Source organism: Mustela nivalis, assembly GCF_964662115.1.
Source record: "Mustela nivalis genome assembly, chromosome: 13".
NCBI classification, from domain to species: Eukaryota; Metazoa; Chordata; class Mammalia; order Carnivora; family Mustelidae; genus Mustela; species Mustela nivalis.
Window position 1 is genome coordinate 26,367,287 of NC_139032.1, and position 26,610 is coordinate 26,393,896.

At 44.4% G+C, this 26,610-nt stretch overlaps 1 protein-coding gene across 4 annotated transcripts in view; it reads left to right on the top strand.

The window, feature by feature from the left end:
- The window catches only part of NTRK2 (neurotrophic receptor tyrosine kinase 2), a 327,279-nt gene that overhangs the window by 162,857 nt on the left and 137,812 nt on the right, over positions 1-26,610 (top strand). Inside the window, exons 15-17 of one of the 4 annotated variants that reach the window (XM_082695219.1) lie at positions 12,199-12,246; positions 18,011-18,199; positions 21,950-23,356. In XM_082695219.1, coding sequence (XP_082551345.1) covers positions 12,199-12,246; positions 18,011-18,199; positions 21,950-21,978 — 266 coding nt within the window. In that variant the 3' untranslated portion in view covers positions 21,979-23,356. Of the gene's footprint in view, positions 1-12,198; positions 12,247-18,010; positions 18,200-21,949; positions 23,357-26,610 lie in introns of those variants that run through there. The other 3 variants (XM_082695217.1, XM_082695220.1, XM_082695218.1) reach the window with 3 other exon arrangements.

The window sequence follows — 26,610 nt, forward strand, 5'->3', positions numbered from 1 at the left end:
CATGCAAGGGTGAGAGGTTGGAATTCTTTCATTTATTCACTCAACAAATCTTTATGGAGCACCCAAGATATACCAGACTCTCTACTCGATGCTTTAGATAGAGAGACAAGAGACAAATATTTGTTGCATATAAAGAACTTACAGTTTGGGGAGAGTTTACAACATGTAAGTGGGTAACTTAAACTCACAGTGAGTTGAGCTGTGATAGGGAAAGAACAGTGTGTTTTGGAAATACAGAGGATGGTAGTCAACGGTGATGAATGTCCCCACTGTTGTCTAGCTCTTACTGGACAACACAGTCTCTACTATATTTGGGGGGACATCTCATGCCCTATTTTTAAATCCTTCTAGTTGGACCCAGTCAGCAATGGAGCTATTTATTAATGTACCTACCATGCTTCAAATGTTCTGTTTGACTGTTGCAACGGGTATGAGGCTCTTAAGGAAGGGGGAAAAGAACTGGATAAGATGACTTTTCAACTCAGAGTGCTCAAAAGCTAATAGGAGAAATAAGATCATGTAAATAAATAATACAGTGGAGAATGTGGTAGATATTGATTGTGAGATGAACAACGTCATTGTCAAGGGGGGTACTTCGGATTTGAGGAATAAAGAAGCAGTTTCGGATGGACTGACTTTTAAGGTGGATTTTGCTGGATGAATGGAGTTTAATGATCAAAAACAGAGCTTGCAGGTTACGTTTCAGGTAGAAAAAAATGGCTGGCACAAAGATACGAAATCTGGAAGCAACCACGGTTATTCTATTCTATGCTGTATTACAAACCCAGTATGTGTCACACGGTCTTGAGTCCATCAGGTGGTCAAAGAACAGTTTTCAAATGAACGAATGGATAAATAGAAAAATTCAAGGTATATTCATTTAACAAATTCAAACACACAGTTTATACTAGAATCTATGGGTCTTCAGGGGTGTCATAAGTGATAAAGCTGGGGCCTGGTCATGGGACCAGGACAAGGTTTTGAATGCCTGGAGGAGTTTGGACTTTCTTACCTCTCTGTTTATATAATATCAGAGTCTCACAGACACATCAGCTCCCGTGATCCTAAGGCAAGTCAAGTCCTGTCAGGTGAGCAAGGCAGTATTTTTGCTCTGAGAAAAGACTCTTGGAGAGACCCAGTTCCTGTGGGGTGTCTGTCAGGAAATGGTGGGTCCAACACTCAAAACCAAGACTTGGAGTCCAAACCCAGATCCTGTCCATACTGCGCAGTCCCTCTGTCGTGGGGCCAGAACAACATTCTTCAGTGTTTGGGAGCAGCAGAAATGACAAGGTCAGAGTTGTTTCTCATGAGGTATAAGAGAAACAGAAAGAAGGGGATGGGCAGGGCAGACCTCGGTGACGAGAATATTGGAATAATATGGGGCAAGACTGAACTCCCCTGGCGACAGGGTGTATAGACAGGCTAAAGTTTCTTCTTCACAGAGATAAAAGGTTCTGGGATAAGTTCCCCCGCTGTTGGCCCATGACCTAGGCCAGTGTTCCTCAGTGTTAACACCATAGATATTTTAGGCCTTGAAGCTGTTACCGTGGGAAACCAGCCTGGGCATCGCTGGCTGGTCAGCAGCCTCTTTGGCCTCTACCTGTTACATGTCAGGAGCACAGATCTCCCACCATATCCCCGCTCCACACTGTGACGACCCCAAATGTCTCTAGATATTGCTGACCGTCCCCTGGGAGGAAAATTTGTCCCCCTATGACAACCACTGACCTAGCCGGTCAATTTGGATTTGTTTCCAGAAAAGCAGTGGATCTGAAAGAGTCATCGAGCATTTGGTGGGAACACACTGAGGGAAGAGATCCTGTTCTATCTTAAGGTTTGGGCTTCTTTCCCTGGCAGCATGTGGCCACCTCCAGTGATATCAAGCAGGGGCCACTGAGAGTTAAGTCACGTGACTGACATTCCCTTCTAAACAATGGGTTCTTATTTTGTTCTATTTATGGTTATTTTATTCAGTTATTTTAATTCAGCACCCAGTTTTCTAAGTGTATAGAATCCCATTATGTTCTATTCCAGTATGGAAGCTTCCTAATAGAAAATCACACAGTAATAAAATTAAATAAACATCCCAGCTGTTGAACTGTCCTTACACGTTTCCTGACCTTGACTGGATTCGAGAGTGTGGAGGTGGTAGGTGGGAAGGGGAGACAACGGGTCACTGAAAAGAAAGACAAAAGTGCCGAAAGATGACTTGACCAGGTTATCACGTCCCCAGATCAAAGGGAAGAATTTGAGTCCAGTTAAAAGTGGAGAATTTCTGGGATCCCGGGTGGCTGAACCAGTTAATCATCTGCCTTTGGTTCAGGTCACGATTGCAGGGTCCTGGGATCGAGCCCCAAGTTGTGCTCCCTGCTTGGCGGGAAGCCTGCTTCTTCCTTTCCCTCTGCACGCTCCTCACCTTCTTATGTGCTCTCTCTCTCTCTCTCTCTCTAGATCAAATAAATAAACAAAATACTTAAAAACAAAAAAAGAAGTGAAAAGTATCCTATAGTAGAATCATGGTTAGAAATGCCACCGCCCCCTTTCTCCCTCCCAAATTCCATAATACAGCCACAAAAAAATGCCTGCAGTTGCTTTGCATTAGCTACAGCAAGTGTTAGCTTAGAGACACTAAAAGAAAAAATAAAAAGAATTTGCATGTTATATACACATAAATATAAATCATGTAAGCTAAATATGAATAGAACTATAAATGTATGGCAGACTCTGCTAAGGCATTTCCAAATGCATTTAATATGACAGCAAACGTCGTGGATGGAGGAGTGGAGTGCGTAGCCTGCCTTCCTTTTGGCCTCACTTGGCGACTGGGCACAACTGACAGGTCTGAGCAGGTCAGCCAAGGTCTGAGTCATTGTTGAGGTTCTCCATGGAAACAAAAGCTCATGGGAATTTGACATCAAGTGTTTGCCAGACTCTCTGGGTTTGTCATTCTCTTTGAGGGCCACTAATATCACTTCTAAGATGATTCCCTGAAATTCAGCCAATTTCCTTCCCAAACACTTGCTCTGAGTGCTTACCAACATTGAAGAAAGAGAGGGATTTGGGGGTGAATCTCAGGCAGTCATTCACCCAACAGTTAGACCGTGTTAACAGGGAAATTTGGGGTGTGTGCTATCAGATATCATCTGCCTTCCCCGAGGGAAGCTTGTGATGACTGGGGGGAAATATGCATATAGGGCATTTTGAGCTCTCACTAGGGATGTCCTCTAGAAAGACAAAGCATTGATATAACTCTTGTCTGTCAACTCTTATTGGCAAATAGAGGTTGCCCCTGCCTTTCTCAAAATTCCCAGCTTGGAAACTAATTATTAGGAGTTCCAGGTACCAGTTTTGTTTTTTTTTTTTTTCCTGCCCAGGAAAGACTATGACTGCCTTTGTTAAAGAAAAAGCCTTTAGAATTACAATAGATTAAAAACAACAACAGTTGGGCACCTGGGCAGCTCAGTGGGTTAAAGCCTCTGCCTTCAGTTCAGGTCATGATCTCAGGGTCCTGGGATCAAGCCCCGCATCCTGCTCTCTGCTCAGCAGGGAGCGTGCCACCCCGCCCCCCCTGCCCCCCCCCCGCCTCTCTGCCTACTTGTGATCTGTCAAATAAATAAATAAATAAATCTTTCAAAAAAACCCACCAACAACAGTTTGTACTGTTTAATTGTGAATGACTAAGATGTGGACCAAATTAATTTTCTTGGAAATATTCCACATGTTCTAAATGAAAGAGAAAAGTCGCTGGCTTTTTTTTTTTTTTTTTTTGCCTCAAAGTTAAATGTTTGAAATGCGGGATCAGGACACTTTGCCACACTCCTAGCACATCTGGTTTCATCCATTGCCACTTGAGGCTTCTGAACTTAAGTCTGTAGGATTTAAAGCTTTAGCCTGCTTTTATTTTTTTAATGAGGCAATAGAAGCTGACCAATTTTCCCTAATTAAAGTTATATCTAATCTCCCTTAAGTTTCCCTGCATATCACAAGTATTCCGTGAGTACTGTTTTCTAAAATTGCTTTTGTACAATGTTGTACAAACCAGGCCCTTCTCTTAAGATGGGAATGTAGTGACCCAAAAGCATCTGAACATTATTTAGCAGGAGAAAATCTAGGCCAGTTGACTGAGTGCATTTCTTTAAATTGCACATGATCTCACATTCCCAAAATACCCATGCTCAGAGCAGCTATAAAAGTGGATCTCTGCTCTCAGTCATATATGCCTAATGATTAATACTATAGACTGCTTGAACTTGAATGGGCCTTCAGTGCCTTTTCTCAACCTCTGTTTTCATGGCATAGGAAGTGGAGCCTAGGAAGGGGAAGTGACTCACCCAAGGTCATGCGGTTAGTTTCTTGCAGCGTTTAGGGAGAACCCTCAACCTGACATCTAGTCCAACATCTTTATTCCACACTCCTGCCTGGAGTGCAGGATTCTCTGTCTCACTCTCCTTTTTTTTTTTTTTTTTAAATATTTTATTTATTTATTTGTCAGAGAGAGAGTGAGCACAAGCAGGGGGAGCAGCAGGTAGAAGGAAAAGCAGGCTCCCCACTGAACAAGGAGCCCTATGTGGGACTCGATCCCAGGACCCTGAGATCATGACCTGAGCTGAAGGCAGACACCTAACCGACTGAGCCACCAAGGCACCCCTCTCTCACCTTTAAATACTGTTCTCGGTGAGGTTCCAATGGAATGCCACGAAGAAATGAGAGAGGTAGCAAATACATTTACCAAACACAGCAGTTTGTGTGTTGAGTGTATAATTTGCATATTGGCATTTTCATTAGACTTGCTGAACTTTTTATTTTTAGGCTTATTAAAAAATGTTTTCATTTATTTGACAAGCATTTCCCGAGGGTCTCTGCCAGAGATACTGCATAGATAGGATCCCGATAGCAAATGCCATTGCTGTCCTGCCCATACCCGCTTGGGGTGCGCTGTCCATGCTTGCCCACAGTGCCCCGCTGTAAGCACCCATGACTCCTGCCTTGGTGCTTTATCCGAGCTGGAAGCCCTCGACGAGGGCCAGTTGGCAGTTGGAGGGAAAAGGACCCAGCTTCTTCATCCTCGGGGTGGATGACTCCAAATTGCCTTGACCACCATCTCCCAAAGACCCCCCCCTCCAGGGATTTGAACTCCATTTGCACACAGTGTGCCCCCTTGGTTAGCACATCCGTTGCCCGCCTCCTTCCCTGCCTGCGCTGGAAGCCTTGGGTCAGGGTCTGCTTTGGGGGGAGCCTCGTCTATGACAGTCACCGAGTTCTGTGGAAAGTGGTGAGGTTGGGATCCAGCTGGGGATGCAGGGGTTGACCAGAAACCAGAAGGCTGAGCAGTGCATGGCAAGAAGAGATCCTGGAGGAAGACTCAGGGAGGAGGCAAGGAGATGTACCAAGGGGTGCCTGGGTGGCTCAGTGGATTAAAGCCTCTGCCTTCAGCTCAGGTCATGATCTCAGGGTCCTGGGATCGAGCCCCACGTCGGGCTCTCTGCTCAGTGGCAAGCCTGCTTCCCTTCCTCTCTCTCTCTGCCTGCCTCTCTGCCTACTTGTGATCTCTGTCAAATAAATAAAATATTTAAAAAAAAAAATGTGCCAAGTGAGCAGAGACAGGAAAGAGGCGAGAGTGGCTGCTTCACAGGAGATGGCCGAGGTCAAGGTGCGTAAGTCCCCGTAGTGAGGATCAGAAGTTTATCCCAGACACAAGAAACCACCAGAGAAGGTGAAGTGTGGGGATGCGGTCATCTGACTTCTACTCGAAAATGATTACTCTGGATGCTCCGTGGAGAAGAGATGCGGGGAGACGGGGGTGAGCAGGTCATCTGCCTTCTACTCGAAAATGATTACTCTGGGGACGCCTGGGTGGCTCAGTTGGTTAAACAGCTGCCTTCAGCTCAGGTCATGATCCCAGCATCCTGGGATCCAGTCCCACATCGGGCTCCTTGCTCCGCAGGGAGCCTGCTTCTCCCTCTGACTCTGCCTTCCACTCTGTCTGCCTATGCTCGCTCTCTCTCTGACAAATAAATAAATAAAATCTTAAAAAAAAAAAAAAAGAAAAAAGAAAATGATTACTCTGGAAGCTCCGTGGAGAAGAGATGCGGGGAGACGGGGGTGAGCAGGACACAAGTTGGAAGTCCAGCTGAGACATGGTGGACGGCTCTCGGCACCCAGGTCCAGCTGTCGGCGGGGTGCATAATTAAATAGGACCTAAATGCAGAGAACTATGCCTTCGTGTCTTTGTCTCTAAAACTGTTTAAATTTCAGTGCTTCTCGGCATTTTGCAGTGAAGAACCCTTTGAAAATCTAGTGAGATCTGCGGATTTTTGCTCTAGAAAGATGCAAATGTACATGGATATACAATGTTGAATTTGTGACACTGGATGGGAAACTCATGGATATATATATAGATATAGATAGATCTATATACAAAGAGAGAAATCTATATACAAATCTATATGAATCTATAGACAAAGAGATATATAGATTCATATATAGATTATATCTATGTATATCTCTGTGTCTACATGCATTAGCAAAGGCTCTCTACCGTAGTAAAGAAGTCCCAAAGTAGGTAATTGTTCAAACATAATAGTTTATTTCTTGTATGTGGATGACGGTTGGAGGACCAGTAGCTTCACTGGGTGTCAGGGAGAATAATTCGGTTTCTACGCTTCCTATACTTGCAAAAACAACACTGGGCGAAGTAGCAGAGAACTTCTCTGCTATCTTCATGTCATAACTTCCAAGTTTGCTCTAAGTACTATTTCCATTGTGGACAAATAGGACGGGAAACGGTGTGGAGCGTCCTGTGCAGGAGGTCTTGAAGGACTGGCCTGGAAATGGTACCCATCACTCTCTCACCTCCCATTGGCTACAATTTAATGGCATGATCATAGCCAACCTCAGGGGGGTCTGGATCATGTCGTGTAGCTGCGGGTCCAGAAAAATAGAGCTTTCAGAGGGCAAGTAACACTTGCAGCCATAATACACACATATATATTTTTTCTACACTTGTCACACTGGAGGGGTTCAATGTTCCATTTCCTCGAGAACAGTATGATCAGTCACTTCAGAGATTTGAAGGATGGAAAGGGATGAAGCCAACGAGAACTGGACAGGAGGACCCTTTACATCATGTCCAGAATCAGTTAACTACAAGCAAACCCTCCTCCGAGCTGGTGTAGATGGGACTTAGACAAAGGTTGTGTCCTTAAGTGAAAGATTAAGATTAAATTGAAGTCGACTGTTGGCCTCAGACTCCACTGTTCAGTGCCCTGGAGAGCTGGAATTCACTTGACATAAACTCTTACTCACTCCGATTATGTGTCAGTTGGAAAGGGAGATGATCGTATTGTCAACAAAGTGATTCTTTGCGCTCAATTCCCCTCCCCTCCGAGGACCAGAGCCTCCTGGTTCTTTGAGGTGACAGGCACTCGGCTACTCAGTCAAGCTCTGACTGAGTGTCTCCTCTGGGTTCAACAATGTTTGGTTCACACTTTCCCTGGAGAAGAAACGCAGCAGCTCAGAGGCTCCTCCTTCCTGTGTCCTTTAGGGAGTGGGTGTGGCCCCAGGAAGTTAGAGGTGAAGTTCATTCTTTCGGTGAATCATATTTTCCCATTGGCTCCCATTACAGTGTTAGAGATGCTTTTCTTGGGGGTGGAGGGTGGTGAGTCTCATCTGAAGAGACAAAGAAATTACACTTGAGAACACAGCAAATTATAATTTCTCTCGAATTGAAAGGGAGGAAAGCTGACTTTCTCCTAACATACTGAAACCATTTTTCTCAAACTTAGAAAGAGGAAAGAAAAAATCTACAAACTATTGTCTGGAGATCAGAGCCATTTTGACGATCACAGTTAGAGTCTGTGTGATTCAGTACCCACAGGGAAGATTGGGTTTCTTCTACCTTGCCTATTACACATTGCTGCCTTGTGACTCTCTCGCCTGTATCCTAAGCACACCTTTCCAGCCCATACATTTTAGCTGTTTCCTTTGAGAGACATTTGAAAAGCAACCTTTATTATCATTTATTTTGGATCTCCTCTTAGAGTTATTAATGTGTTAATGCATTGATTTTTTTTTTTTCCTACATTCTCCTTCTCTGGTCAGGGAGGATTGAACTTTCTTCAATATGAGAAGGATTTAATTGGTGAATTTCATAATTTAGAGTCCTTGTTGGTCTAGATTGCAGAAAGAGAAGTTCCTCTAAGTGCACTGCAACTACATTTGCTTTTGAAGGGGCCCTTTATTTTGCAGTGAATAAAGTGTCTCTTATTAAACAGAAAATAAAAGAATGCTTGGCAGGACTCTACTCCCAATGGGTGAAACATCACAGGAAATTGAGAAATTGTTTCTTTTTGGCCTTGTGGGAGAAATTTGCTGGTGAAATTTAGTATTAAAGTCTTAAGACTACTGCTTGAATCCATCAAGAGAGACCCATTGAATAAGGGACAGCTTCCGGGGAGGAGGGGGGAGGACCAATGTGACCTTGCTATATCTGGTCTCTTATATTTTCCAAGAAATCTGGGCAGTGGCCAAGGAGATTCTATTCTCTCTTTCATAATAATTATGTCACTGTTAAGGAGAACTTAGACTATTTCAGCAATTTAGGGATTAAGTTTGTCAAGAGTTCGCTGCTGTTGGGAACTTTTATTTGTGCCTGCAAAAGAGGGGTTTTAATTGCCCAAACAAGAAATGTGTCCAGGTACGGCATCCAGCTTGCGTTCTCCAGTTAGACCATAAGCTCTAGAGAGTGGGCTTTAGACCTGTGTCCCAAGCTCGAGACCAGAGGTCCAAACCCTGGATGTTTCTCCACAGAAACGCCTTATCTGGGATTTGTGGCCCACACTGATGTCCTCAGATTAGCCACCAGCTGAGTTCTGAGTTCCTGGCAGGCACTCCAGGCTGCAGCATTGTATGTCCTATTGTCCAAACCCCAAACCTTCTTTGTTCCCCTCCCATACTCCCCTCAACGTGCGATCAGTTGCCAAGTGCTACTGATTCCCGTAAATATGACCGACAGCCATCTCCTGTGCCCGTGCCACCTCCCCATGACCGCATTCAGGCCACAGCTCTCTTATGCCTTGATGTCTCTAGCAGCTTTCTTCATCAGATCTCCTGCCCTCAGTCTTTCCTTCTCACAATCCTGTTGTCTATCCTACAGCCAAAGTGAGTTTTCCACAATTCAACTTGATCCTGTTGTATTGCTGTTTGGCCCAAGGGTGTTTCCTTCTGTTTGGTTTTGTTTAGAGCTTACCTGCAATTTTTCTTCTAAAACCCAAACTGGGCCTGACCCTTGCTTCTGTTTCACAGTTTCCTAGCCTTTCCAGATGCCTCACCCCCTTGAAACACACAGGGCTCCCCACTCTAGCTAGAAGTGGACACAGATAGTATCCCTCTCTGCTTTTCCCCATTCTTGGCTGATTGTAATCTGTTACCCAGAAGCCAGAGAACTCTCCTCGACCACCTCCCCTAGATTGGATTACATGCTTCTCCTTTGAGTTCCCAAGCACCCTGAACAATACTTCTCAGAGAGCTAATCCTTAACTGTCAGCCGCCTGAGGGCCGGTCCAAATAAGGGCAGCTCATTTATCTTCGAATTCTCTGGTACACCTGTGCAAAGCAAGCAAGAAAGGAAGAACTGAAATCAAACAAAAGCATTTGGGGGAGAGGTCTTAGAATTGTAATTTGGGAAGCACAGATATAGTTGCAACCCCAACGGTGTCCCATTAAGGGGTACAAGCCAGGGGTCTTTATTCTGCAGATGGCAGAAGTATTAGGAAACATACACAAGTTGGTTTTTCAAAAGTTATGGTTGGAAGATGTGACGACATTTCACATCATTGGTTTTCTGAGAATATGATGTCAATTACTAGGAAAACATCTTTCGCAGAGTGTCCAGTTTTCATCCAGAATGTGGACTCAACCTCCCTGTGTTGTCGTAATGCTGTTGCTTGGTTCAGTAGCTCCAGGTAGTTCCTGTTTCAAAAAACAGGATGAAGTTTTAGTCTCCAAATGGAGTCTGTCGTGTTCAGAGGTTTTACACAGGTTCGCACCTGTTGAAACAAGTGAAGATGAATGACTATATATAGTGCTTTTCTATATCTAAAATTGAATCCTGACCCCAATATTGTCAACCTTGGCTAATTTTGGCTACGCATTTTGGAAGATCGGAAAGGCAACTGTGAAAGAAATGAAAAAAAAACCCAGATTTGAGTCTGCTCCATTACTCCATGCTGTGACCTTTGTTAAGTCTGTCAGCCTCTGTGAGTGTTAGTTCCTTGCCAATGAACAGAGGACGGTATTTTAGAGCGTCTGGCTGAGGATGAAGGGAGAAGGGTCTTGCGTCAGGAAGGTGCTTGGTGAATTAAAATGTCTGGACAGGTCAGAGGTTCTCTGACCCTCCTCCTTATCCGTGTTCTTCGTACATGCCCAGCGCCGGTCTAGGAGACATCGGGTGGGAGGCATTTTGAGCGGCAAAGGTTGGAGGGGAGTGTTTGCTTTTTCTGTCCAGGTAGGTGGGGATACACCGATGGCAGATGGGGAAGTAGAAAATGGCTTCACCTTTAATTTCTCATGGGCCAAAGAGTGAAAATACACTCCTACTATCTCCCACACAGTTGGAAGAAGTAAGACTAGGTACGGAGGGAAAGCAGTTGACTTACGTGGCTTGGGTACCTTAACATCATTCATCCCTTTGGACTTCCACATTCCATTTCTAGCATTTATCTTGAAGGCATGATTTTTGAAAATGGGGATTAATGTACCTAAGATATGGACAGGTGTCCCTTTGCAGTCGTGTTTCTTCTAATGATCAGTAATAATCTGGAATGTATAGTCCGTGAGGGAACTGCTACAGCATGGCCCTTCAGCGGGTTCTCTGTAAGATAGGAACAATTTTGAAAAAACTACTCAAGTGAAAAGGAAGTCTTAAAAAATCAGTTCTACTATTTCATAAAAACTATGTAAATCAAACAAATATAGAAAAATGAAAATTGACCAGTGGGAAATACACTCCATTTTCAAAAGGATTCATGGTAACTGAGAAAGCTCTGCTTCGTTAGACTGAGGACGCAGTGAATGAGGGTCACTGTCTTCTGTGCAAAGGGATCTTTATTTGGCATTGGATAGAGGCCAGACCTTCATCCTGTCTTCTAAAACCTGGAAGAAAACATTCAGAGGAATATCAATCAGAAGTAAAAATCGCCTTAGGGTTTGGCCCCAGAGCCAGTTGCAGGCTACCAGGGGAAGGAGGCTAGCTTACACCGGCAAGAACTTTAATCACGATGACAACTTTGAGGGGCATTTTTGGGCATGCAAAGAGTTTTCCTCTACATTGTCTCACTTAAATTGGCTTCTTCTACGGTGAAGCTGTACGTCTTCACTGCCGGCAAAACTCCCTGTAGATCTGAAGATCTCAGAAACAGTTACTTCGTCGGGCTCCCTATGCTTTATCCATCTCTTACCCAGGGATTTCTCTGCCGGGTAGCGTTCCCTTTGAACCCAGTGGAAACTTCAGAGAGAGGAACAGTCAGGCCCAGGAAACAAATAGGCATTTCACTGTGGCTTTATTCCCTGGAGACCTCCAACCATTTGTCAGATCTTTATTTACACGTGCTTAGTGGGGCTTTGTGTCACCAAAGGCACAGAGCCGCTGTGAACGGCCTATCGTCACCACACAGCAAGTCAGTGGTAGAAACTGTGTAGAATGAAGATCCCCCTTTTTTTTTCCCAAATCCCCATCCAGCCCAAGCATCAGTTCTCCCACGGGATTACATGTTCCTTTTTTTACTGTCTCCGCTTCGCCAAAGATCTGTTTTCTCTTATTATTTTCCCACATAGTTGCGGTTGAGAACTGTAGTGCCTTTGTCAAATGCGTTGTGCATTTTCACCCCTAGAGCTCAGTTACTTGGGAAGAAGAAAGTAAGAAAGAAAGAAAACCGCTCATAGCCATTAACTCTGGGTTTTGGCCATTTTTCTCGAAGACGGGCTACTGTGTCTTATCTGAGTCGAATGTCCATGTTCTTGGGATGAGAAATAAATCTTTACAGAAAAATTCAAGTGTTAGTTTCCAGGTGTTTGAGAGGGAGCTTTGGTCCCCAATGGAAGTTTTTCAGAGAGTTTGTTATTTCTCTAAGGACACTGCTGAATACCCTTGGTTTACGCTTCTCTTTCGAAGTTTATTTTCTGTTTTGTTGTGGTTTTCAGATTTCTCATGGTTTGGATTTGGGAAAATAAAATCAAGACAAGGTGTTGGTAAGTAGTTACTCACTCCTTCTTTGGATAAGTAACGAGTTTGTGTTGCTTGACTCGGTTGAAGCTTCTTAGTCCCTCTTCACGCCTGTTGGCCCCTTGGTTAATTTTCGGTGTTCCTTGTTTCTGATTTGCTGAAGAAAGAGGACGAGGATTTTTCCAGAAAAGGCACTGCTTTCACTAACTGAGCTGAGTAAATGGTTTTATGTTTTTGAAGCTGACGTGTTTTTATCCTAGGAGGAATGCCAACCGCTGTTCCAGGTCTAGGTAGTTGCTGGGCTGTTAAGAAGGTTCAGGAAATAAAATGCAATGGCACCAAAACTCCACATACAGCAAAGTTGGCTCCATGTCAAGTCTGGACAAGTGGGGATCTTAACTTCTTCCATTGGCCAAGATGCGATATGTTTCTGAATTGGTAAATCAGCTGTTCATTTATGACCGCTTCTCTTTCAAAACAAGACTCTAACGTCCAGACGCTCTGATTTGTCCTTGATTGCATTCTACTCCTTGCATTCAGACTGTGCGCTGACAATTGAAAAGCCGAGTTTGTAGCTTACCAAATGAGTGCACATAATGTAGCTCATCACTGGGATTGAAATCAGGTGTGATCTCCCGAGACCCCCAATTTGTTCGGTACTTTGTGTGGGTACAGCGACAATGAACAGGAATTCATTAGAAGACACAAAAAGACAAACTGTCACATTCTGCATGTGTGTGCATCCAAGATCTGGCCATCCTGGGCATCTCTCAGCTGGTATATATTCTGACATTAAGGTCGGCTGTCGGTTAAACTGCAAAGTACGAGAAATGTACAGGTGTCAGGGAGCCTTTGCGTCCTGAGCCCTCTGCCCCATTTGTGTTCATCCCCTCCGTGCAAGGAACTCTGTTTCCTTTCCTCTTTTGTGCCTGATTGTCAGTCGCTCTGACCCTTAAGTAGCCGCATGAGTTCCAAAGTAAAAGTTCTTGAATAGCAAAGTGGAAAAAGACACGTGGCCGGATTGGAACATTTAAACTCAACCAGCTCGGGGATTTGTTGGCGATTCCCCCAGGGGCACATTTCAGATACAGCTAATCACAGTCTCTTTGACACCAGAGAATGTGCTACTGGGTAGTCTTAAAGGTGCCCTGCTTTAAGGCTTTGTGTTCTGTATGTGTGTAGGGTCAGGGCAGGAGGCGGAAGGAGCGGGCTGATAAGCTCTCCTGCAACCGCGCCATGAGATGGGGGTCTTCTTGCCACTAAACACGTCATCATTTTCCAGGCCAGTTTGCCCTGCTGAGAGGTGTGCATTCTTGGAGAACTTCAAAAACAGGGCTTCACCCTTTCAGGCCACAGCGGAGAGATGCTTCTTCTGAATTGGGCTTTGAGCCACAGTCCGACAGAGGCACTGCTGTTCTAAAATGGAGGCTTTATTATCTTTCGGGTCTGGTGAGGCCAGCGGGTCAGAGGAAGACTGCCATGGGAGAGATAGTGTGTTACTCACCGTTCCTGAGAGAAGAGGGCAGCTATAGGCCCGTGGGGGAGACTCCCAGGGGAGCACTGGGGTCTGGCAGGAGGCAGGGGGAGTGAGGGAGAGAAGGCTGGGCAGGAGCCTTTATGGTGGTTTCCGTGGGAAGGAATGGGTGAGACGGGGTGAGTGCGCTTAGGATCGGCCGGTTTGAGGAACTCGGGCGGGCTCTGGGGCAGACAGGCAGTTCTCAGTTGCCGGTGTCTGGCTTTAGGGTGACAGGCAGGTGGAGAGTGGCCCGGAATAGGACGGCCTGACACGGTGGTGCAAACTTTAGATGGGTTGGCTGGTCTAAGATACGTCTGCTCTCGGGCAAGTTCTTTACCATCTCTAGGAACTGGCTGTCTCTGGGAAGGGCAGTTCCTTCAGGGTCAGCGAGGCTCCGGATGCTGAAGCACCAGTCTACAGAGTATGAAAGGCTTAATGCAGCTGCTCAAGAACCATAGGCTCTCCCCTTACCTTAAAGACATCGTTGGTCTTGAGAGAAGGAAATTCTTTTCCCAGATGACCTTCAGCATTTCATATCATGGGAAAACAAGTGTGAGGCTTAGAAATGTCTGTAAGTCTTGGGGTGCCTGGGGGTGTGTGGTCAGTTTCCCATCCAACTCTGGGTTTCAGCTCAGGTTGTGACCTCAGAGCTGTGAGATCGAACCCCTAGTGGGGCTCCATGCTCGCCACAGAGTCTGCTTAGGATTTGCTCCCCCCTCCCCTTCCTCTCCCTTTGTGCCCTCCCACTCCCTCTCTCTCTAAAATAAATAAACCTTGGGGAAAAAAAGAAATGTCTGTAACTCAGATGTGCAGAACACATTACCAAGCAGCTCTGTTGGAAGAAAAATGTCTCTTTGCACCTGAGACATATTAAAATAAAAACGGGCTAAAAATGTTTCCAGATATAGCTCATATTTGTCAGCTCGGTAATTAGAACTAACCCCTCCCCCCAAACTGAGCAAGTCGCACATACCCAGCAATTTAAAACTTTTTATTAATATTAGAAGACTTTTTTTTCCCCAAACCTTCAGATGAATTTCTTATAACATTCTGTGATGTGCCCCTGACTTTTCTTCTGTCTGTCTTTTTGTGGTGTCTCGTCAAGCTGGTGCACAGACACACAATGACACACCCCGTGATAGGCACAGACAGCCTGCTGTCAAATTATATAGACATTCATTGTCCCTGCTGAGTGCTTCTCCCCCTTCCCAACTATGCTGTGCTCCATTAGATCAAAATGTTCATAGAAATATGGGCTGACTCCCCGCATCCCTGCCAGCCGTATCAGTCTTCCAGGATTTAGAACATGGATGATGAAGAAAATAGCACTTGAATTAATATCCCACCTGATAAATTGTTAAAGTTTCTATGTTGCTCAGATTTGCCAACAGCGACCTTCTGGCAAAGGGATAGGGCGTTTGAAGAATGACCTCTGGTGCTTCGTGCCGCCTTTATGATTAACTTTTTACCCCCCACCCCGAACAGAGAGCCCATTCCCTTGGCCTGTGTTACCTCGGAGTTGGGGGTTTTACTTGGGGAAATCAAGGGAAGGAAAGGGTGTCCTTTGGTGGAAGAAGAAAAGCCAAGGATAAGCCTCTTGCTGTTACTCTGTAAGGGCTTCACGGTGGACATGGCAGATCATTCAGAGGCCGAATTCCCCGAGGAATCTCGGCATTGTCGTCTAGATATAAGCCTCCTCCAAAATGATTAAATGCTAAGAGGAATGTTGATAGCCTGACCTGGGCCAGGGGAGAGTCACAGAAGAAAGCAACCAGGATCAGTGCGTTCTAATGATTGCTAGGGCTCCAGAAGCAAATATCGCAGGCCTTCTGACAGCATGTGGAGTATTTGAACATGACAGCTCCTGCCTTTCTGGGGGTAAACGTTGAGAAATGTGCAACCTTGACTGTACCCCCCTTGGGGAGCGCAGGCTGCAGCATGCTTTGGTAACCTCGAAGGGTGGGGGGAGGGGTGGGGGAAACAGCTGCGCCAGAAACACAGCAAGGAGGCCAGCGGTGGGAAGGTTTTATTGGCAAGATGCAGAAACCCTAACATAACACATTTCCATTTTCCATCTCTGGGTTTAAGCTCTGGGTGTCAGGAAGCAAATCATAAAACAGGGATGGTTAAGGATATTGGAAAAAACTTGTCTTTATAGCTACTTTTGGCAGAATTTCCACTCTTTGCTAATACCGGTGAGCTAGGCACAGGATAAGCACAACCAGCGAGCTTGCTTTCACTCTGAGCTTTCTGCAGATTCTAAATTGGCTGTGTGAGGACTTGTTTGCAGAATTAAGCCAGAGCGTGTCATTAAAGGCAACTGAAATGTACATCCCCTTGAGAAGATGCTTTTAAAAATTACCTATAATAGCAGTTGGCTGCCTCCTGCGTAGTTTGTTTAAGATTCAGCTAGCTGGGGAACATCCAATTGTTATCACTGCAAACTGTGATAATCCCCTTCTAGGGGGAATATGCATCTTGGAGGTGGGATGGATTATCAGTGTCTTTCTTCTCAGGGGGCTCAAAAAGGTAAGGCACAATGACTTTTGTCTTTCAAATTGCTGTGCCTCTCCCTGAATTTCCTTAATTAACTGAGAGGGATAGGGTAGAGAAGGATGGAGGTGGGGAAACCTGTATCCTGGGTGAGTGAATGAAAACACAATCCCTTACTCAGCAGGTAGCAATTCAGTCTTTTCTTCCCCTGGTACACAGTTGCCTTGACTGATAGTCATTCTGTCTTTTGCTTTTCCTCCTTACCTTTCCCTCCTACATTTCTCTTGGCTTGTGCCAGCGGCTGTGGCCAGCGGTCTGCTTCCTTGGGACCTTGCAACCGCTCAGCACGCTGCCGAAACACATGTAATGTATGTCTAGGGTGTTTGTTGATGTCCCACATGTAGAGTGTGGATCATGAGCCAGTGAGCCCTTAATTGCTTTGAAGCTTTCCCATTGACCTTTGTCACTGTGCATCTGGTTTTGTTTGCAGACTGGTTGGGTTTAGTGGTCGATAGATAAATTGTTTAGACAAGACACAGTAGACCCTGTTTATGGGCACACACGTTCTTAGACTCGAGACTAGAAAGTTTAAGTCTTTTGTGAAAAATGTTATGGTTATTGAGTTAGTATAAAGAACACCCATGGAATGATCTACAAATAAGATTAGGGCTAAAGGCAAAGCAGGCAACTTCGCCATGGGTTTGATCTGCTATTGTCATGAAAGTATTTTGTATGCAGGAGAAACATAGTAATAGGACCACCCGGTGTAATTTCAGTCCACCAGTTGTAAGTTTCTTTAGTAATACCTAATAGTAATTCATACTCATGAAGCACCTTTAAATTTATAACTCACTTCTCTTATCTAGAGTCTCATATTCTTTTGTACATCTTACAAATTTAAGTGGGTATAGAGGTCCAAAAAAAAAAAAAAAAAAGGGTAAGTGACTTGTCCAAAGAGTGGAGAAAAGCCCTCAGATCTTTGAACTGCTAGGATACTTTTCAGTATATGGTGACACAGGAATCCTACACTCATGCTGCGAGTTTCAATGAGTGAGTTCTAAAGTTCTAAAGATGTTCAGAGAACAGAGAGCAAAGCTGCATATTAACTTACCAGAGAAGGAAGTCAAGACATTGGAACCTTCACACATTGCTCTTGGGAATAGAAAATGGTGCAGCCATTTTGGAACTCAGTCTGGCAGTTCCTCAAAATGTTAAACAGAGAGCTCCCACATTACCTGGCAATTCTGCCCAGGAGAAATGAAAAACTTATGTCCACGGAAAAACTTATACACAGAGGTTCATGTCAGCATTATTTGTAACACTCAAAATGTGGAAACACCCAAATGTCCATCAGTGGATGAATGGATCCACAGAAGGGAACATACATACAATGGAATATTATTTGGCACCAAAAAGGAATAAAGTAATGACCTAAGCATGCTAAGTGAAAGTGGCCTGTTCCAAAAGATCACATATTATATGATTGCATTTCTATGAAATGTCCAGAATAAATCTGTAGAGACAGGAAAGAAATCCACAGAGACCGAAAGCAAATTTGTTGATGCCTGGGGCTGGGAGTGGGAGGCCTGGGGAGTGACTGCTAACTGGGATGATCAAAATGTCCTAAAATCAAACTATAGTGATAGCTGCACAACTTTCTGAATATACTGAAAACCACTGAGTTGTACGCTTTAAACGAGTGAATTTCATATATGTGAGTACAGCTCAACAAGGGAATGGAAAAATTATAGGAGAATGTGTCTTTTTTTTTCCAACTCCAGGCCCAGCTTCGGTTATCAGCAATGATGATGACTCTGCCAGCCCACTTCATCACATCTCCAATGGGAGTAACACCCCATCATCTTCAGAGGGCGGCCCCGATGCCGTCATTATTGGAATGACCAAGATCCCTGTCATTGAAAATCCCCAGTACTTTGGCATCACCAACAGTCAGCTCAAGCCAGACACATGTAAGTACAGCTGTTTATACTTACTGGCCTGTTTGCTGCACCGCGGTATCAATCAGCATGTTTATCACAGTGCCTGATGAGGATGACTGGGGGCGGGGGGGGGTGTGAAATGTCTGAGGATTCATGGGCTTTGGGTCTATGGAATGGCTCCTTTAGTTTGCTGCTTATGGAATTCTCAGGGTGTGTGTCCTGCTGGGCTTGGAAATGTGGGTGGATACCGACTTCTCTTGGGATCCATTTTCCCAAACCATTTGTCACTGTGAAGTTGGAATCAAGGCATGCTTATCTTGGAAAAGATAGAGACAGAAACCAGAAGTATCAGGAGACAGCAAATTCATCAATTACAAAAGATAGGTGATTGGTTGGATTTTAATTTGATTTACTGAAAGTCATTCAAATATACAGCACTGGTAGTCATCAAGGTTCTGTGTTACTCACAGGTGGTATCAATTTGGGTATATCTGTATTCTTTGTTCTGTCCTTCTTCCCAGTATGAGATTTGTTATCATGCCACAATAGGAAAGAGACATCACAACAGATAACCTATTAGCCTCTGTTGAGAAGCTCGGGATTTCTCTCAAAGACTCTTATCCTATCTTCAAAGCCACTGCTCAAATATAAAAAAGGGAACATGGCCTTATGGAAAGCAAAAAATAAAACACAGTGGGCAAATAGGCTTATGCCATTGGAATGGCAGGTCTTTCTTCATACATGAATAAGGGACTATGAGGGCTAGAACATCAGGTGGCCTAGATCCCAGGGGCTCACCTGACAATGATGAATGGGCATCTTCTATTTGGCATGTTCTTACTCCATCTTAAATACTGTTCTCCTGCCTTGCCTTAGAGGAAAGGGGGGACAATTGCAAAGTTAGATTTTGGGGACTGACTTTCCACTTAGACCTCTCACAGGACAAAGGGGGTTAGCAATGGGTATCTTTTCGTATATAAGGAAACACCTGTAATTTTCTCCTATTCATTCAAATTTACCCCAAGATATGGTGAATGTTGGATTTTAATATAATCATTAGGAAGAACAGTATTATGAGCTTGTAATGTGTGAGCTTGGACCCCACCATAGTTTTCAGTTGAATATGTGATATGACAAGATAAATAGAATAGCATATATGAGAAATATTGAGCTCCTTGAAATAAAAAATTTGTTTGAAATCAAGCTATTATTAATCCTAATATTGTCCGTTATGGTGTGAACAAGATGCATTAAAATGTGCATTCTTTGTAGAGATAAGTATCTTCCAAAGGTCCTTGAAATACCCTCCATGCCTAATAGTCAAATATTGAATGAGGTAAAGCAGGGTCCTATGATGTGAGACTCTGTCATCATTTTGATTGTGCTCCCTAGAAAGAGAGTCTTTTGCCACCCCTGCCACCCCTGGGACTGCCACCATCAAGACCCAGGCTATATGATTTACTTCAGCTAGCCCGAAGCTGTGTTATAACCTATCCTTAAAAGTTTGATCTCCTTTGGTTTCTCTAACCAAGTAGATAGCATCAGTCCAACACATTCAACAAGAGAAAATGAACCAATGAGCAGGAAAGCAAACAAACAAACGAGAACAAAAAACAAAGTGAGCAAAGTGGCTGCTGAGTCTGTAGTTCTGTCTGGAAGCGCTTTCGGCCCTAAAATGTCTCACAGAAACTTTCTCAAAGTGGTTCCCTTAATCTAGAGTCCATAGATATTTTACAAACGTTTTTCATTACACATTTTGGTTATTTTGGAGAAGTCTTATACTTGTGGCTTGGCCACTCTATGCCATCTCTCTTTAGAAGGTGTGGGAAGCAAGTTCAGGAGACTTGTAGCCTCCCCTCAGTTTCTGTCCTCCACCAGAGGGCTCTAGACCATTGATTCTTCATTTGGCTGTCTTTCTTATAAAGTCTTGTGGGGCCCTTCTACCCAGTGGTCCTTACCCGGCTCAGGGTTCTCAACCACTCAGCCAGCATCTTACACAAGAAGAAATTTTCTTCTTTCCAGGCATTGAGTCATGTTCTCTTTCATAATCTTAACATCACACATCTTCCATGAATCTTTTTCGAAGAAATGGAATGAAGAAGCAGTCTACTTCTTTCATTCTCTTCTTTCTTTCTTAAATGTCCTTCTTTATCCCATAATTTTTTCCTTTATCTTCAATGTATCTGTTGCCTCATGTTAAGTCCTGGGTCTGGCCATCCTCGTGTATGTGTTTCTGTAGTCTTATTTAGGTTAGATTGTAAGCTCCTAGAGAGCAGGAACTGTTATCTGTTGAACTTCATAGCAAAAGACATGGTGTACATCTGTTGGCCAGATGTCGGCCCGATGTGGTTATGTATTACTGAAATATTAATTACCAACAGACTTATAACAAGTAAAGATGAACCATAGTCTTTTTCATTGGCTCTCCTCCTATTAAACATGCCTACACAGTAGTTTATCTGTTAGACATATTTTTAATAATATATTAGCCAGCTTCACCAGATTTGGATAACAATTTAGCAGAAAAAAGCTTTTGACCCCCCCAAGCCCTTTTCTTTGAACACTCTAGTTGTAGTCATCCAGAAATTAAAATATTTAAAAACATAAAACTGACATATAGAGAGATTTGTTGTTAGAGGCCCATTAAATTTTGGGAGCTTAGCATTCAATCAAGTGAATCCCGTTGAATATTTTTACAAACTAACCTTCAAAGAAAAGAACAGGTCTTCCAAGAAGTTGGATATGTTGCATTTGAAAAACAAATTTAAGAAGATCTCAGAAAAAGTTTAGGACGTTTGCCATATACTTACAGCAAAATACCCCATGGATAGGACACCACCAACCTCTGGACCCCGTTAGAGGCATGGGCAACAAACCAGCACATTTACTTCTCTTTCCTAAATCGACATGCTATTCAGAGATGTTGGCTTTAGAATAGATGTGTGATCTTACGTGGAATGGTCCCATTCTTATTTCACTGAATTGTAAGAATCTAATACAGAAGGTGAAGTTCAATTCAATAAATATTTATTGACTACCCACAATACTTTTACAATGCTAGAGAAGCAGAGATTTGGTGAGGATGGTAGTGTGTTCTTTGCCCTCAGGGAGTCTTGTTGGGCACACCGGTGGTTACAGATATGATCATATAATCACAGTGTACCCAGGTAGATTGGTTCAGAGGAAGAGTCCTAACCACTAATTACCTATAGGATCAGGCAGGTCATATGAGGAACGGGCTGGGTCAGAAAGATGACGTGGCATAGTGAAGACCTTACTAGAACATTGGCCTGCTATTACAAGATCCTCTCATTTTTCCAGCAAGAACAGCATTTATTATTTTTCTATGAATTCCATCAGATTTAAAACACTGTGTGGAATCAATAAATTTTGTCAGTAGGAGTCAGAGTTGGTCCATAGTCCAACATCTGGTTGTGACCTCTGAGTCCGACCTTAAAAATCAGTTAATACACCTTATTTTGCAAACAATGCTCAGCAGTGGCCCTTCCAAAATGACACAGCCTCCATGCTTGCATAGCTTTACTTTAAAAACAAAACAAAAAACAAAGAGGATTGAACCAGATTGCTTTAAATGATGTGTCTGCTTAAGCAAAGGATGATCAATTATATCCCCCAAAGTACTTTTCCATTCTCAGGAGCTCTGTGAGTGGACTCATTAAAGAAGTCCAGAGATGGTTGACAGGAAATTTAGAGCGAGCTGAACAGGGCTGCATTGCTCCCGAGCACTTTCCAATAGCAAGTCTGTCTACTTTATTGCAGGGCCCAGAGCTTCCCCCAAGACCGCCTGATAATAATTTGGTATTTGGAGGCTCCTGTGTCACTGCAGGAACTAAAGGAGGCTAAATCCATGCCTGATGGAGGAGAAGAGTTCTATGGTTATCTGCAAATTGTGGCCAGACAACACCTTGACGTCACTCGTTAGCTTCCATAACCTAGCCAAGCAAGAAGTTGCCTTCCAAAGAGAAAGCAGTGTGCTCTAATGACTAAGCCCTCAAAGTGCTATGCCACTGTAACTCTAGACCCATCTCCTCGACCAATCAGGATGGCAAGATGGAGCTGAGGGGCTCAGCAACATCAAGTCTGGAGTTGGTCTTTAATTCAACTAGTCTGTGTAGACGTGTCTGAAAACCACATCATCTGACAGCATGGGGTGGTTTCCCAGTAGGAGTCACAAACTCGGCTCAAGGGCAGCCGTGTGCTATCCTCTCCTTGACTGCTGGGAAATATTTTGACAGGGTACAGTGGAAATACACCTTCTGAGCTGAAAAAGAAAGAAAGAAAGAAACAAAGAAAGAAACAAACAAAGAAAGAAAGAACCACTAACCAGCAAAACCCTCCGAATCAACAATCTGGGGTTCATTTGAAGGGTGGGATGCGTTATAGCTTCCCCTGCAAGAAAAGCAAATGCTATAGACTTACTGTCATCCCCAAATGTGTGTCTTTCCTAGAGCAGCCTTGTAAATTAGCTAGGGTCCTAGGCCTGGGGCCAGAATTAAATTAGAACTGTCTCTGAACATGAACTGTATGTGTTTGTCCTTGTAATGCATGCCCTCTGCGAGTACCTAGGGCTGTAACTCCCTGTGGCAGACGCATATAAAGAATTCTGACTTCTTTCCTTTGGTTCTGCTTCCAATGAAAAATGGATATTTATTGACTTCCTGCAAAGTGTGCCATACTTTTCCAGGTATTATAGTTCGTGTGTGTGTGTGTGTGTGTGTGTGTGTGTGTTCTCATTGGCTTCATGCTTATTAGGCAGTTATGTAGATGAGCACAGATTCCTAGACCAGCTAAGACTAGGGAAATAAGACATAATAAGGACAAGGCGTGTGTTTCACTGTAGTTGAAAAGATCACACAGGGCACTCCTCCTGCTCCCCATAAGTGCCATTCCTACACCACCATCGTATTGCCAATAAGGGGAGAATTGGAGGCAATATTTTTCACACAACTGCGGAGTTTTTAAACATATTTGCAATGTTACTTTGAGTACCCACGAGCACAAATTCTGAATCACGTCCAGGACCCCAGGAGCTCGTTCGATGAAAGGATGAGGGTCCTGAGAGTTCCCCGGGCTTATCTTCAAGCCTCCCTACACCTGTGCCTGGGGTCAATTTCCATGGTCAGGAATGGGATTTAAGACCAGGTAGAAACAATTGCTTTAGCACCCTTCTTTATCTTTTGCCTATTAATTTGTCTTTCAAAAGTATATTTTCGGGGCACCGGGGTGGCTCAGTGGGTTAAAGCCTCTGCCTCCAGCTAAGGTCATGATCCCGGGGTCCTGGGACTGAGCCCCGCATCAGGCTCTCTGCTTGGCAGGGAGCCTGCTTCCCTTCCTCTCTCTCTGCCTACCTGTGATCTCTGTCTGTCAAATAAATAAACAAAATCTTAAAAAAAAATAGTATACTTTCTTCTAAGCATTTAATCGGCCAAGTAATAGCTGCTTGGGGAACTGTTTATATCCCTTTGAAGGCTGTGACCTGCACTTTAAAAATAAGCATAGCCCATTCTGCCCAGCGAGTGTTAGGACAGAGGGAGAATGCAGTTATTTTCGGATCCTTAGAAACAGCTTCGTTTACAGCACACGGGGTTGACAACTCGTCCCTCGGGGGTCTTCATGGTTCGAATCTGTAGGTCCCAGTCTAATTCTGTCTCCCTCTTGGTGCCATAGTTCCCCATTGCTAGCTAGAACAGCTTGATATCATATTCTCTTTTCAACTCCAGAGGAGATGGCAAGAAGCTATCAAATAATGCTTTAAAAAGCAACTTGAGTTCCCTAGAAGAAAGGAAATGAATACATGCTGCATAATTACATTTAAAATGTAAGCCATGTTACAAATTCCACTGAGATGAAGGTGCGTTAGCGGACCATTCCAAGCACACTTAGGACTAAGTGAGATAAGAGACATCATTTTATCAGCATTTGACCGCTGGGTGATATTATTTGTTCCAAAAAAAAAAAAAAAAAAAAGAAGAAGAAAGAAAGAAAGAAATTCCAGCCTGTCATAGGCTACCTGGACCTTCTAGAGAAACCACTCCAAGCCTATATCGAATGGCTAACAGGGAAAAATGACTGTGGATTGAGGGGGGCACTCCCAGGGATGTTCTCAGAACTGTTTTTACTTGCACACCATCCACCAGCCTGAGGTGGATCTAGACACGCGCCCCCCACCCCCCACCAACTGCAGACACTTCCCTCCGATTTCACCAACTCATCTGTGATGTCCTGGAAGCCTGCCAGTAGAGGCAGGATCCTAATGCATTTATTCTGGGCCTTGCCCCAGGCCCAGCCCCCACCGGAGCGCGGGGACCAGCAGGGGGACTGGAATCAAGCCGCACTCCCAGTTTGGTTTCCGGTTGGTCACCCTTGCACTTGCCGGCAGATTGTGGACGGGGCCAGCTCAGCAAACACAAATGCAGGGGAGCCTGCTAGGTTGCTAGGAGGCCCCCCGCGACCCAGCTGCTGGGAACAATCGAGTGCTCCCTGTGGTTAAGTCGAGACAGCACGATGGGAGGTTTTCTGGGGCGTGACGCTCCGTCCTCTATGGCAGATCTTCCAACGGAGGGCAGGTTTCCTCCTTGTGATGTGCGGACTTTCTCCATCTTCGCTCATTCTGCTGGTCCCAGAAGGTGACCCACCGTGGCTGGGCTTCGGCCCCCGTTACCCCCGTTAGAGTTCTCCACGCTGTCCTTCCGGTCACTCATATTAGAGTTGTTCGTTTCAGTGTCCTTTTCCTTGGCCGTTGTCACTTCCCTTGAAAAGCGGGGAAGACGCATTTGCTCCATACTAGGGACAGGAAAGAAACGGAGGGAGAACTACGTCTTCGTTCAACCTGGTAGCCAAGCACAAAGGCCTTCTTACTGCGAGGGCCCAGCCCCTAAGTGGGACCCCCCTTTGGGGATCCATGTTGGGTCTCTGCTGTCCTCTCTCAGCTGAGACACGGCTGTGTCTTTTGAAATGCTTGAACTCCTCAGAGAGGAAAATGAGAAGGCTGTCCTTGTGCCCAAAGGAAAAAGGAATATGGGAGTTCGAGTGACCACCAGGAACGAGAGGGTTCCTAGGAACCCTGTCCTAGGCAGGTCACCCTGGGCAGGTATAGGCCTGGTGATTGCTGCTGGTAAGACAGAATTAAGTCTTACTTACTCCCTGAGAGGCTTCAGGCGCCCCCCAAATGAGGTACATTAAAATAAAAAATAAATAATATAGGCTACAGTAGGAAATTTGGAAAACATAAGAAATAAAGATGAAATTAAAAATTCAGCCATAAGTCCAACAGTTAGAGATAGCAGCTGATCTCGTTGGAATACATAGGTGGCTTTCCAGTCCCGTGAATATCCTTTTAACATCCTGTGATATACTGTCGGTTTTGTCTCTGCCTTTACTCATGCTGGGCTTTGTTCCTAGTTCTGTAGTAATGGTTCATCCTGGGTAGATTGTGCCAGAAGGTCTGCACAGTTTCAGGGTTCCTGTTTATTTGGTGGGACCCGGGGGGCTAAGGTAGGCTGGGGGGCTGGCTGAACGTGGCCACTTCACGTCTGGTCTAGGGGGACCCTAAATCCGAGTGTTTGGCTCTCGTATGGTGAGTGTCATAGAGGAAATGAGGACTGTGTTGTGAGCTGGGAAGACTCCAGAAGGAAGAGGCTCGTTGTTCTGCCAAGGCAGGCTGACAGCGCTGGTTTAGGGTCAACACTATCAGTGACTCCAAATGTGGTTCGTTGCTCAGCTGAAGCTGAAGCCAGCGATTACCTTTTGTCCCCCAGTCGTCAGCCCGATCCGCTTAGCTCCTCTCAGGGACCTGAGTGCACTGAATCTTACATCTAGTATGTTTCCCATTATCTATTCTCACATTAGTTCCCATTATTTCTTCCACCCAGTGTCCCCACGCTGTGCGAGGACCTCTGATAAACTGGAATGTCCCCTTAGCCATTCAGCCATACCTAAACTTAATGGAGTCAGTTGCCTGATGTTCTCCAGACATTTTACCTTGAAAGCCTTCCTCTTTTGGTGACTCGGGCATCAAGGCCTGCACTGGGTTTCTGGCAAGGGGACCTCCAGCAATAGTATGACTTAAGAAGTATGTCATGGTTGGATAAACACTGAGAGAGTCTAAAAATGAGTTCAGAACAGAAAGATTCCTATCATTTTTAAGAGATGAGATTGATGTGAGCTTGAATCGAAGCAGGGGCACCAGAGAGGGGAGAATTCTAGGAAGAAAACAAAAATCGAATGCTAATGCCTAGGGTCTAAATTCTTCTTATCAGTTACTGTACACACTATGAACATGGGAAGACAGCAAACTATCCTGTTGCTATTACTTAGCGCAATTATTGAACCATGCCATTGACCTTCTGGGTGTGTTAAAGTGGAAACCAAGCTCATTATCAGGGGATGAGGACATGTAGACTGAGTCCCATAGTCCTAAT